General features: G+C 44.4%; 1 protein-coding gene across 8 annotated transcripts in view; it reads left to right on the plus strand.

Annotated features, from left to right (window-relative positions):
* chd9 (chromodomain helicase DNA binding protein 9) overlaps positions 1-12,204 on the plus strand; it is an 82,501-nt gene that overhangs the window by 62,252 nt on the left and 8,045 nt on the right. For all 8 annotated transcript variants that reach the window (XM_050044141.1, XM_050044158.1, XM_050044165.1 and 5 more), the window contains 16 exons: positions 692-887; positions 1,207-1,389; positions 2,580-2,762; positions 2,998-3,108; positions 3,226-3,425; positions 3,738-3,937; positions 4,561-4,720; positions 7,642-7,731; positions 8,439-8,542; positions 8,867-8,984; positions 9,132-9,189; positions 9,374-9,422; positions 9,656-9,899; positions 10,022-10,227; positions 10,808-11,683; positions 11,841-12,010. In XM_050044141.1, the coding sequence (XP_049900098.1) occupies positions 692-887; positions 1,207-1,389; positions 2,580-2,762; positions 2,998-3,108; positions 3,226-3,425; positions 3,738-3,937; positions 4,561-4,720; positions 7,642-7,731; positions 8,439-8,542; positions 8,867-8,984; positions 9,132-9,189; positions 9,374-9,422; positions 9,656-9,899; positions 10,022-10,227; positions 10,808-11,683; positions 11,841-12,010 (3,148 nt within the window). The remainder of the gene's footprint in view (positions 1-691; positions 888-1,206; positions 1,390-2,579; positions 2,763-2,997; positions 3,109-3,225; positions 3,426-3,737; positions 3,938-4,560; positions 4,721-7,641; positions 7,732-8,438; positions 8,543-8,866; positions 8,985-9,131; positions 9,190-9,373; positions 9,423-9,655; positions 9,900-10,021; positions 10,228-10,807; positions 11,684-11,840; positions 12,011-12,204) is intronic.

Consider the following 12,204-nt stretch of genomic DNA (forward strand, 5'->3'; position numbering starts at 1 on the left):
CCGTCTCATTTCCATGTCTTTTTTTTTTTTGGGGGGGGGGGGTTCTTTGTCTCCCTACATCCTTTCGTTGCTCTCATGTTTCTCTCTCTCTGTCTCTCTCTCTCTCCCTCTCTCTCTCTCTCCCTCTCTCTCTCTCTCTCTCTCGCTCTGTCTTTCGTCTGGCTTCCCACCAGTCGCTGGAGCAAACCCTAAACTATTGTAAACATGTGAGGTGCTGCACAGCACAGACCTCAGACAGGGTTCAGCAGAAGGTTATAGAAGCCCTCAGGGCTCCACTGCATTAGACAAGCAAGAGTTTCTGTGAGGCTTCTCCTGACTGGAAGTGGATTTCCCGGGGGAGGGCACGGGGTCGGAGTGTGGGAGGGGATGAGAATGGACACAAGGATGAAAGAGCATAACCACTGCTTGTAGAAACTGTTTTATCTATCTATGCAGCATACAGTTTCCCAGGTGTAGAAGGGAAGGAAAATAAAAGTAAGGTTTGGGGGTAAAGTTAAAGACCCATACCGTACCGTCGGCAGATGGCTGAGTTATAACATGTTAAAATGTGTTATTAAAAGCTTAATTTACAAAATCAAACTCTGTAAAAAAAAATACAAACATGATCAAAATGTTTAATGTTTAAATCAATTTTGACCTGAAGCTCAAGATAAATATTTCACAGAATAATGAGTCATTTTTTGTGTTGCAGGTACTTGTATGAGCGAATTGATGGACGTGTTCGGGGGAACCTGCGGCAGGCAGCTATCGACCGTTTCAGTAAGCCCGAGTCGGAGCGCTTTGTTTTCCTTCTGTGCACAAGAGCTGGCGGCCTGGGAATCAACCTCACAGCAGCAGACACCTGCATCATCTTTGACTCAGACTGGAACCCGCAGAATGACCTGCAGGTACGACACAGACTCGCTTTGCAGTAGAGGCAGCTCACTGCCGTAGATTTGTACCGTTAATATTCAGGCATGAGAGAATTTTGGCACTCTGGTAGTTATCTCTTGTCTGACATCTGCTCATAAACACCTGCCAACAAGACGCATCACCAAGAAAAGTGCTTTACACTGTGTCCAATCAGGGGGATGTTCAAATTTCACTCAAAAATTTGCCATTATTTCAGATCAGGTGACATTTGGGTCAGACTGAAGATATTAACACAAACGCTCCTATTTGTACGTTTAGTGCAGTTTACTCATTGTTTTTCCCCGCCCTTCACAGGCGCAGGCTCGCTGCCATCGGATCGGTCAGAACAAGGCAGTGAAGGTGTACCGTCTGATCACCAGGAACTCGTACGAGCGAGAAATGTTTGATCGCGCCAGCCTCAAGCTGGGCCTGGACAAAGCAGTGTTGCAGAGCATGAGTGGCCGAGATAACAGCCTGGGAGGAGGCGCCGGGGGAGGGGTGAGTTTGAGAATTGTCCAAATGGACCGATATAGACATGGGGAATTAAATCGTTTAGTCATGTAAATTATTTTGAGTTAATTTCCAAAGAGAGGTGTTTGTTTTCAGACAGTGCCTGTGATGAATACCATCCATTTCACAAGTTGACCTTGCCTGGACATTTCAGTTCAGCTATCTCATCATCACATTAATACACAAATGAGCAGGAAATGGAAATAGCCTGGTGTTGCACTGTGCTAATCACAGAGCAGTGTTTACACAGTTTTTATTCAGACAAAACTTTTCATCCTTTTTTATTCACCATGTTTCTCTTAATGTACCTTTTATTCTTTTTTTGTTTCTTTATCTGTTTACTCTCCAGCTTCTCAGTTTAGCACAGTAAATAACTAAAGTCTTAAAATACAGATGGATCTGAAAAGCTGAAGTCAAATTTGGAACTTTACTCCAGTTTAAGTAAAGTCATACAAACAGTCATAACAATTACAGACACATTTCTTACACTCTCTAACTCAGACGTTCCTGTTGTCATCGTGTGAGAATGAGATAAGTTATAAAAATAAAATACCGAAGATTTCTTCCACTTGTCTCTCCAACAATAATAAAAGTCAACAGTTTGTGATATCAGTCCTGAATGACATCAGAGGAACAGATGGCAGACAACAAGATGCCAAGCAAAGAAAGAGAACTGTTCACAAACCCTAAAACTTGGAGCTCACTCTTGAAATTTCCACTTGAAGTGTAACCGATCCTATTAGAGTCTAATCTCGTTGTGAGGGAGGGTGTCAACAGTGTGTGAAGTGTGTAGGTGGATGTTTTGCTGCAGTTGGTGTCCTCTGAGAATTATCAGGAGTATGAGGTGGTTGAGCTATTAGCAGGTCTCCACATCTGGTCAGACTGAACATATTTGCATTATAAACATCTGCTGGGGTTAGATACAGAGCTGCTGATGGTATGATTTCAATAATCCAACATGCGTGTGTTTGAATGTCTGTCGTTACAAACAGGATTTTTTCTTTTTTAAATTATAAGGTTATGCAGGTTTTTGTGCCGTGTTTTATGTAGTATTGTGCTCCATTTTGCAGCTCAGGTCCATTTAATATTCTGTTTTGCCTCGTTCGTTTATCTGTATGTGTTGTATCTACAGTAGTTTATTGACTCTAAATGTCTGTATCCTCCTCCTTACCCATCAGGCAGTGCAGCAGCTGTCTAAGAAGGAGATTGAGGATCTGCTGCGACGTGGTGCGTACGGGGCCATCATGGATGAGGAGGACGAAGGGGCCAAATTCTGTGAGGAGGACATCGATCAGATCCTCCAGCGCAGGACAAAGACCATCACCATTGAGTCTGAGGGACGAGGCTCCACTTTTGCTAAGGTGAGTAAAGTAGATAAGTACAACTGCTCCAACACAGGTGATGTAAATTAAATTTTATCAACTGTTCTTACCCATTCCTCCCCATGTAATTAGAGATGGCTAGATCCAGTGTACATTGAACATTTTACAGGTCACTGGCTGTTTTTGAGTTTCAACAAGGAGCAGCTCATGATACATCATGCAGGTGATGGCACATATGATTATGCTTTAATATGATTCACACGTCTGCTTTCAGGCCAGTTTTGTGGCGTCCGGAAACCGCACAGACATCTCTCTGGATGACCCCAACTTCTGGGACAAATGGGCCAAAAAGGCTGACATTGATATGGAGATGGTCAACGGCAGAGTATGTACTTCACCACAAATAATACAGTACACAGAGCATACTGAGGACCTTTCTCACAAAGACTTAGACCTGGAAAACCCTTTACTGAAATTTTGTTCCTACATTCCCTCGCTACAGAACAGCTTGGTGATCGACACTCCTCGTGTCAGAAAACAGACGAGGCCATTCAGTGCCACCAAGGATGAGTTGGCAGAGCTTTCGGAGGGCAACAGCGACAGTGACGACACCAAACCTAAGCTCAGGCGAAACCACGACCGCCTCAACAGCTATGGACGCACAGAGTGCTTCAGAGTAGAGAAGAATCTGCTTGTTTATGGGTAAGATGATTAAAATAGTTTATCCATCAAGCCATAGCATCTGTGTTGATCTTGTCTATAGAAACTGAAACCTAACTGAAAACGTGTAATAGAATACAGGAAACATACATCTTTTGTTTAGTCCCATTATTCCTTGCTGTTTGTATCTAGTGCCAGTTACATACAAATGCACAAGGATGTCATCACTGTATAATTAAGCCGTACATAAATGTTGAGATTGACAATTAAAGTGTCTTTTAAGTAGCTTGACAAGTGATACTTTTAATCTGAGCCCACTTTTCTTTTGTCTGGCTTTTCTCTTTTGCTGTCCAGGTGGGGTCGTTGGAAGGATATTCTCAATCATGGGCGTTTTAAGAAGCAACTGACGGAGAGGGATGTGGAGTCCATCTGCAGGGCCCTGTTGGCTTACTGTCTGGTCCATTACCGTGGAGATGACAAGATCAAAAGCTTCATGTGGGACCTGATTGCCCCCACTGAAGATGGACGCACCAAGGAGCTGCAGAATCACCTGGGTGAGTCTCAGAACTTACAGCCTACATTTAACTGGCCTTATCACAGCAGGTAGTGGCACATGGAGAGGTTAGAATAGGCAGGATTTAGGAAACTACTTAGATTCCTATACTGCACCAGTAACTGTCAACCATTGGGCAACCTCTGGGGCTGAAAAATGAAGCCAATGACGGGAGTGCTGAAAACTGCAGTTCCTTGAACGGCCACTTGAGGCTGGTTCCAGAAGCCAGTCAGTCCTCACAGACCCGCAGAAATAAACATGTTAACAGCCTGGTACAAACAACTTTTCCTTTTGTTTTATAGCTAATTTACCCATTTAGACAACTGTATGGGGGGTAAATTGTTCTATAACTCACCCATTACATTTTTCTAAAGCTTAAATTTATGGTCACTGTGGATAGTGTTCTCAGGCTCGCAGTGAGATCCACCCCTCACTCATTCACAGCTCCGCCCTCTTGTCCAGATATGATCACTCTTTGCTCTAAAAATTCAAGGTGGGGAAAGCTAAAATACCAGACTTAAGGCTTCAAAGCAGGAATCCACAAACCAATGGATGATGCCATGGTGGCTACGTCCATGATCTTATACGGTCTATGACTCTTGACCTCCTCTTGTACCTTTTTAGGTTTGTCTGCTCCGGTCCCTCGGGGCAGGAAGGGTAAGAAGATGAAGACCCAGTCGAGCTCTTTTGACATCCACAAAGCTGAGTGGCTCAGGAAACACAACCCAGAGCACATGCTTCAGGACGACGGCTACAAGAAACACCTCAAACACCACTGCAACAAGTAGGTGTTTCCTTATTCCACTTAAAAATTAACGGACACTGTAAGACACTAAATGAGATGTATTCTGACAGCACCAACAGTATAGGAGAACTATCTGTGTATAAGTATGCAGTAGTACCCACGGTACAAAAGACAAATACTCTTGACTGTCTGAAATAGTGTCTTAGATTAAAGAGATAGTTGTAATATCCTATATATTCATGCATTTAACTTGCTTATAGTGAACATGGTGACTAATCGTCCATGGTTAGTTGGTTTTGTCTCGTTTGTTGAGCGTGTGCGTGTTCTTGTGTCTGTGTTTAAACCTTTATGCTATTACAGCTACTGGCAGGTGGTCATTATTCTCTTCTAGCACAGATTGTATCACTTTATTTTTAATAGAATGAAGCCTAAGTGTTTGAAAATACAATTTGCACGTGGTTCAAATTTTAACTGTGGCACCTCCAAGCCACAGTAATTAGGAGGCACTAAAACATCTATTGGAGCTGACAGTCGACTGATTCATTAAAGGACGTGCATCACATCTAGACCAGCTGACTGATATGATTCTTAATGAGACTTCAGCCCAGCTAATGGCCGTCATAGATCTCTCTTATTTACAGACAGGGGGAAAAAGATGGCTGCTATCAAAACATGGCCCGCTGAGATATAAAGCCAAATAGATGGCTGCTCTCTTTTTAAAAAGGGGGCTTGTGTCTGTAGGGCTTTGGACGCAGAGCGCTGCAGCTTCCATAGAAAGTTCTCCATTGTTTCCCGGTCCAGTTGTGCTGAATCCAGGGATTGTCTGATATGTGACAGGCCAGGCAAACGGGGACACACAGTCAGCAGGGTTTGCTGACTTCTGCTTTTTCACTCCGAGGACCTGGAATGTGACTGGTGGGGGTGGGAGGGGGTTCACTGGCTTCCTTAACAGGACCATAAATGTAGGACTCCTACACAGAAAATTATAAGAAATAGCGGGAGATGATTCTGACTGTTTTCCAAAGTCTTGACATCATCATCATGTTGTGTGAATTTCCTGTTCCTCAAGCACTTTGCGTGCACTTTTTACACTAAGTTTTGAGAAGACACACAACTCTCATGGTGTGTGTGTGTGTTTTGAATCAGAATTACACGTGTGACTCAGAGTCTCCCTGTTACGCAGGTTTTATGATGGATTGTTTTCTGTGAACAGACCACAAGGGATTCTTTTCATGTCATGCATACTTGGCTTATTTGCTTCTGAAAGACTGTGCTGAGATCCTCTGCAGCCTCTCTGAGAGAACCACATTACACACACACACACACACACACACACACGCGTGCGCACACACATGCACGCACACACTGACTAACAAAGGCTTGAGAGGAAAATGATGAAGGGCTGTGCTGACAGGCAGAGGAAGCAGCAGCTGCTCCTGGGCGGGTCCAGTCACACAGGAGGATGGAGGGTGGTGGAGAAAAAGGGAGGAAGTTCAGGACTTTGATTTAGCAGAGCTACAAGTCCAGACTGGTCACCACAGACATCCATCACTCCGACAGACAGGCAGACCTGGGGGCTCTGCAGTTTTTTTTTTTGTCCTGTCAGTGAATCAGGGAAGGATTTGAGGCTCATTTATAACAATATTTTGCTGAATTACAGTCTGGAGAAAAAAGATGGAACGCCTGGCATGCTATATTTCAGAGCGGCAGTCCACAACTCTTTCAGTGCTCTTGAAAGAAGAGCAGCAGTGTGAAGAGGCCTTGGCAGGAGAGGAGGCCACAGGCTTACATGATGTGATAGTTGTTTAAAAAGTGGCAGCAAATACAAAGAAGTAGACAGTGTGACAGTTTAACTAGAGAGATTTTTTCTTATTATCTATAATACTGCTACATCAGTAGTCTGGCAACAGGTGCTAGACATTGAGACATGAGAATGATTTGAAAAGTTACAGGTGCCTGGTTAATTAACAGTTTTTCATATCTAATTTGGTTTGAATAAGTTGTGTTTTATTAGGGGTGTTTTAGGGCCTCCATTCACAAAAGACGGATGTGTCAATTGGATGTTTCCTAAATTTCCCTGCTCATTTGGTAATGTCATTGGAGAATACTGTATCCTCTGAGATGTAACCGTTCTGTAAAGAGTAATTGTAGGACAGCTAATAACTCCACAGTAATAGCAATACCCCACAGAGAATTTTGCTCTCATGCCAGAAATCCTTGAAACCTCCGTGCTGCATTTTTTTCCCAACAGCAAGCAGTACATGGAAATCATTTTGTGTTGAAACAAAATGATTACACAGAACGCTTTTTCGACATTAAGCAAAATCTCAAGGCATGCCAGACGTTCCAGCCTGGCACACCAGCACACCACAGTTCCCACCACTTCACTGTGTCTTCGCTCAAAGCCTGCTGGCTGCGATGTGTGATCATGCATCACAGAGCTAATGTCTCCCCTGTGAGTCAGCCTCTCGCTACCTTGTCAGCCTCGACTTCCCAGCCTTCATCTACTGCCAGAGCACGACCACATGATGACTGGAGAGAGACTGTTGTCTGTTCATTCAGTCCTCAGAGCTCGGCTGTGGAGCTGCCCCTGACTCCTTGTGCGGTCTGTACAATCATGTCGACTTCAGTGAAACTATAATTTCCCACATTAATTGATCAGTGTGTATATCTCCCCTGTGGAAGGCCTGTGGAGCTAATGATTTCTAGCTGTATACACACATAGACTCAAAATCAAATACTGGGGTACGTATTAAACATAAATTCATTCAAGTGTATGCTGTTTATGTGAAACAACAGGAAGAGGACTACATTTTAGGATTACAGCTGAATTGTCACACATTTCACTGATTTGCATTGTGTTCACCGGTTTGCTGCGTGCGTGTGAGCGTCGGTTCTGCTCGCTCAGCGTTTGTGCGTGGTCGGGGCTTTGTTGTGACCACTGGGTTTTCTCTGTGCAGGGTGCTGCTCAGGGTCAGAATGCTCTACTACCTGAAACAAGAGGTGATAGGATCCCAGGCCCAGAGGGTGCTAGACGGCGCGGACTCAAGGTGAGCACACATTACTTTACTTTACATACACTTCCTGCCTAGCTTGTTTGTTTTTTTTACAACTTTGATTGCTTTAGACTCTTGAAACACAATCATTTTATTTTAAAATTATAATTCGGTAGGTAACCAACACTCTGCTGAGAGTGGTTGTAAAATTCATGATCTGCTCAGATAATAGAATAGCTGGATTCATGATATACACAGAGAGGTTAGATAGATGTCACAGCTTCAACACAACGTTGTACACCCAGACAGAGTTTCCAAATCAAGGTGAAATAGCGTCTTTGTAGATTTTTCTCCTTGAGTGGCCAGTATGGCCACCAGCATGTGGTATCAACCTGTTGAAGGAAGAAACTACTGTTCAACCAAATGAATAAGAAGGTTGTAGAGCTCCACCTGGTGGTGAAAGATGTAGAGTTTTTTTCTGTTCTCTATTATACAGCGCTGTTGAAAATGGTTAATAAAACCTACTAGTAACAAGGAAATCACCAAAGAAAGTTAAAGGAGGCTTTTATTGTTTCACAGTTCTAATTTTTTTGTGTCACAATAAAAGCCCTTCATGTTTTAGGCATCCAGAACAGTTTGAAGTGTTTGCATGTTAATATACCAAATAGGAGAAGATTAAAAAAGTTAGTAAATGAGTCCAATCAATAAAGGTTCCTCCACATAACATCTATCTAAAACCTCCTCCTCTTCCATCTCTTTAGTGAGATAAAGATCTGGGTGCCAGACCCTGACCATTCGGAGCTGCCAGCCTTGTGGTGGGATGCCATCTCAGACAAGTGTCTGCTGCTGGGTGTCTTTAAGCATGGTAAGAAACCTCATCTTTCACTGTGTTTTATTTAACAAGGTAGTCTAAATGAGAAACATGCGCTACAGTTGAAATTAAACTCAACTAGTCTCTGCTCTCAAAGCCTCTGTGGTCAACCTACAGAAGGGGGAAAGTCAGCACCTGTTTTGTTAAAGTTTTAAAAAGTAAAACATTATTTTAGGCTTTACTATTTTTAGTATCTGTGTGTTTTCCACTGATACCAGCTGATTGTGGGAAGTCATCCAGCTTGTGTCCCTATCTGAGAGTTTCCATGCATTCTCCTCGGCTAACGTTGTTTTTGCTTATCCTCCTGTGCACCCCCAGGTTATGAGAAGTACAACACTCTTCGTGCAGACCCAACCCTGTGCTTCCTAGAGCGTGTGGGACGACCAGATGAGAAGGCCATCGCTGCCGAACAGAGAGGCAACGATTTCATGGATGGGTCAGTACAAATGTTATATGGTCTTTGTTTTAATGTGCTGGGCTTGGGTTTTAGATATTTAAAAAAAACTGTGTCAGCTTGGTTGTCAACTGCAGAAATGACACAAACTTTATCTGTGTGTGTGTGTGTGTGTGTGTGTGTGTGTAGGGATGTGGATGACCCAGAGTACAAGCCTGCTCCAGCCCTGCTGAAGGACGATATGGAGGTAAGGCCACGTGAACCCAAGGGACATGTTGGTCCTCTGATAACGCATAATAATTTAACTGGTTGAGGAAACGTGCTCATTTGTTACTTATTATGAGGTCCATCACAGTCTGGTAACTTTATATTCCTGGTTTGAGAAGTAGTGGTTTTGTCTTGACATAAACACGCACTGTCTTCTCATGCAGGATGACGCCTCCTCTCCTGGAGACTTGGTTGTCACTGACAACGCCGGAGGTGAGTATTAGATGCTTGTAATCCACAGTGGATTATCATTATGAAGATTATTATAAATACAGGCTTCCCACAGGCAGGAGCAATCTGGAAAAGTTATATAATTAGAAGTTAAGATGAAAATGACACGAGCACATCACGCTTCCTACAAAGAAAAATAGAAGATAGCACTCAGAAATAGCACTCAGATTTCTGGAATTTGAATGTTCTTTGTATTGTTTATTACTCTGATCCAGATGCAGTTCCAGCGACAAGTCAAACTTCTTACTGGCCCTCACCCTCGGTGCTGACAGCCAGGCTGAGGCGACTGATCACAGCCTCTCAACGCTACACCAAGAGCCGGCAGATCCTCCAGATCCACCAGACTCAGACTCAGTCCCCATCGACCATGATACTGTCTGCTCCACTCTGTCCGCTGCCCCCCACACTGAACGACACCCTCAACCCCAAGATGGTTGCAAAGATTGAACGGCAACAAAGGTCAGAACACAGAGGACAATGCATCTTGGAGGGTTTAATCAGTGAGAAGGAATATATAACTGCAAGAAAGATTATTGTGTATGAAAGGTTTTATGACAGGGAACCTTTTTCACTTTCCTCAGATGGACCAGGCGAGAAGAGGCTGACTTCTACCGCGTGGTCTCCACTTTCGGTGTTGTCTTCGACCCAAACCTGGGCCGGTTCGACTGGACCAAGTTCAGGGCCATGGCTCGGCTGCACAAGAAGACTGACGAGAGCCTGCAGAAATACCTGTGTGCTTTTACCGCCATGTGCCGGAGGGTGTGCCGTCTGCCACCCAAAGAGGGAGGTCAGAAGTCTACTTGGCTTATTCCCACATGTACACACACACACACACACACACAAACTGTCAGATATTATTTATACACTATAATCAAAACAAGAATTTATGCTTCCCAGTTAATTTGAAGTCTTTTTTTTAGTAACAAATGAATTAAATATTTTGAATGCCGTGTAAGTCAGGGTATTGTGTCATGTATCTGCCCAGCAGTAGCTGGTGTCTGTAAAAAATTCTCTATTAGGATATATTATGTATTTATACTTTAATGTACCATGCCCTGATGTGACAAATACACTTTTCTGGAGATGATATCAGCAACATTGCCTCAGGTTACTGTAATATGTGCTGCACTCATTCCTGGCTGTAAATGGTTTTATTCTGGAGAGGGAGGTCGGTAGCACCTTAATAAACAAGCTGGCTCAGCAGTACTGAGGTAGAGGGGCTGATAAGGTTAATCATTTGTGGAAAGACAAACAGTGTGATGTTTAAACTCCAGGCACAAACAGGTCTTTTGGGTTGTACCTGTAGAGCAGCCTTTATTTCCTCTCACGCACTCTCCCTCACACCTGCCTCTCCGTCTTTGTTCCAGACTCTGCAGTGGACCCGTCTCTGAACATCCAGCCCATCACAGAGGAGCGCGCGTCTCGTACGCTGTACAGAGTGGAATTGCTTCGCCAGGTGAGGGAACAAGTCCTTCGCCATCAGTTACTCTACGAGCGCCTGCCGCTGTGCCAGATGAGCTCTGACTTGCCTGTCTGGTGGGAGGCTGGTACTCATGACCGTGACCTGCTAATTGGAGCTGCCAAGCACGGCGTCAGCCGCACTGATTACCACATTCTGAGAGACCCTGAGCTCAGCTTCATGGCTGCCCAACGCAACTACAGCCAAACAAAAACTGCACAGCAGCAATCACGCACATCCACCCCGCTTCTACACTCTCAGTGCCAGGCCACCAGCTCACTGCTGACAGGCTCTCCGCTGCCTCCACCTGCCCAGAGAGAAGCAGAGCCTGGTGGGGTTGTACCCAAAGTGGAACCAGCCTCAGGAGGAGAGGAGGGCCAGGAGAAGCAGGGGGAAAGTTGGAGCCCTCCTCGAGCACCAGCTACTCCCACAGGTCTGGAGGAGAAGCCAGTGTCTGAGACGAGGGATAATGAGAGGCAGATGGTGGCGGCACGAACCAAACCCCTCACACCCAACTCTACTGAGAGGAAACCGAAGAAGGCCAGCAAGAGGAGCCGCAGGGAGACGAGGCGCGGCTCAGACTCCGACTCAGATGGCTCCTCCTCAAGCTCTTCATCGCGCTCCTCTTCTTCCTCATCATCATCCTCCTCTTCCTCGTCACATTCCGGGTCCAGCTCCTCCTCTTCTTCATCATCTTGCTCCTCTGGCTCTTCATCATCATCGTCCTCCTCCTCATCTTCTTCTGATGACAGTGAAAGTGAGGGAGAGGAAGGGAAGAAGAAGGGTGAGTACCTGAACTCTGCGTAGGTGACAAAAACTGTATTATTTCATACTTAATTCAGAGCAAAGACATATTTCACTTAAATACTAACCAGCTAGATTGTGTAAATTAAATACAGCTTTTGTGTGTTCCTAACATCTGTGTTCTGCAACTGTCTCAGTGGCTGCAGCAACAAGTGTAAAGGGCTTTGATGAGGACAGTGTGGCGTCTCTGAGCACTACGCAGGATGAAACACAAGACACCCATACGGCGGAGAACGGCATCACCAACAGCTCCTCGCATCCTTTCCAAGGAGGAGGGTACATGCTCGCTGCATCCTACTGGCCAAAGGTGAACTACCGCATATGTGTGAAACCAAGTCACTGAAACTGAAACAAAACAACACTGCATGTCTTACAAAGCTTCAAATCCAGTATTCAGCTAGACGGGGAATATTTAATAATGTATGTCATCAGTATGTGTCTCTGATGATTGGTTTAAATGATGGAAGTCCAAAAAACAAATCAATATAAAAACTTGAAACA

This window comes from Epinephelus moara, chromosome 1, assembly GCF_006386435.1.
Source record: "Epinephelus moara isolate mb chromosome 1, YSFRI_EMoa_1.0, whole genome shotgun sequence".
Classification (NCBI taxonomy): Eukaryota; Metazoa; Chordata; class Actinopteri; order Perciformes; family Serranidae; genus Epinephelus; species Epinephelus moara.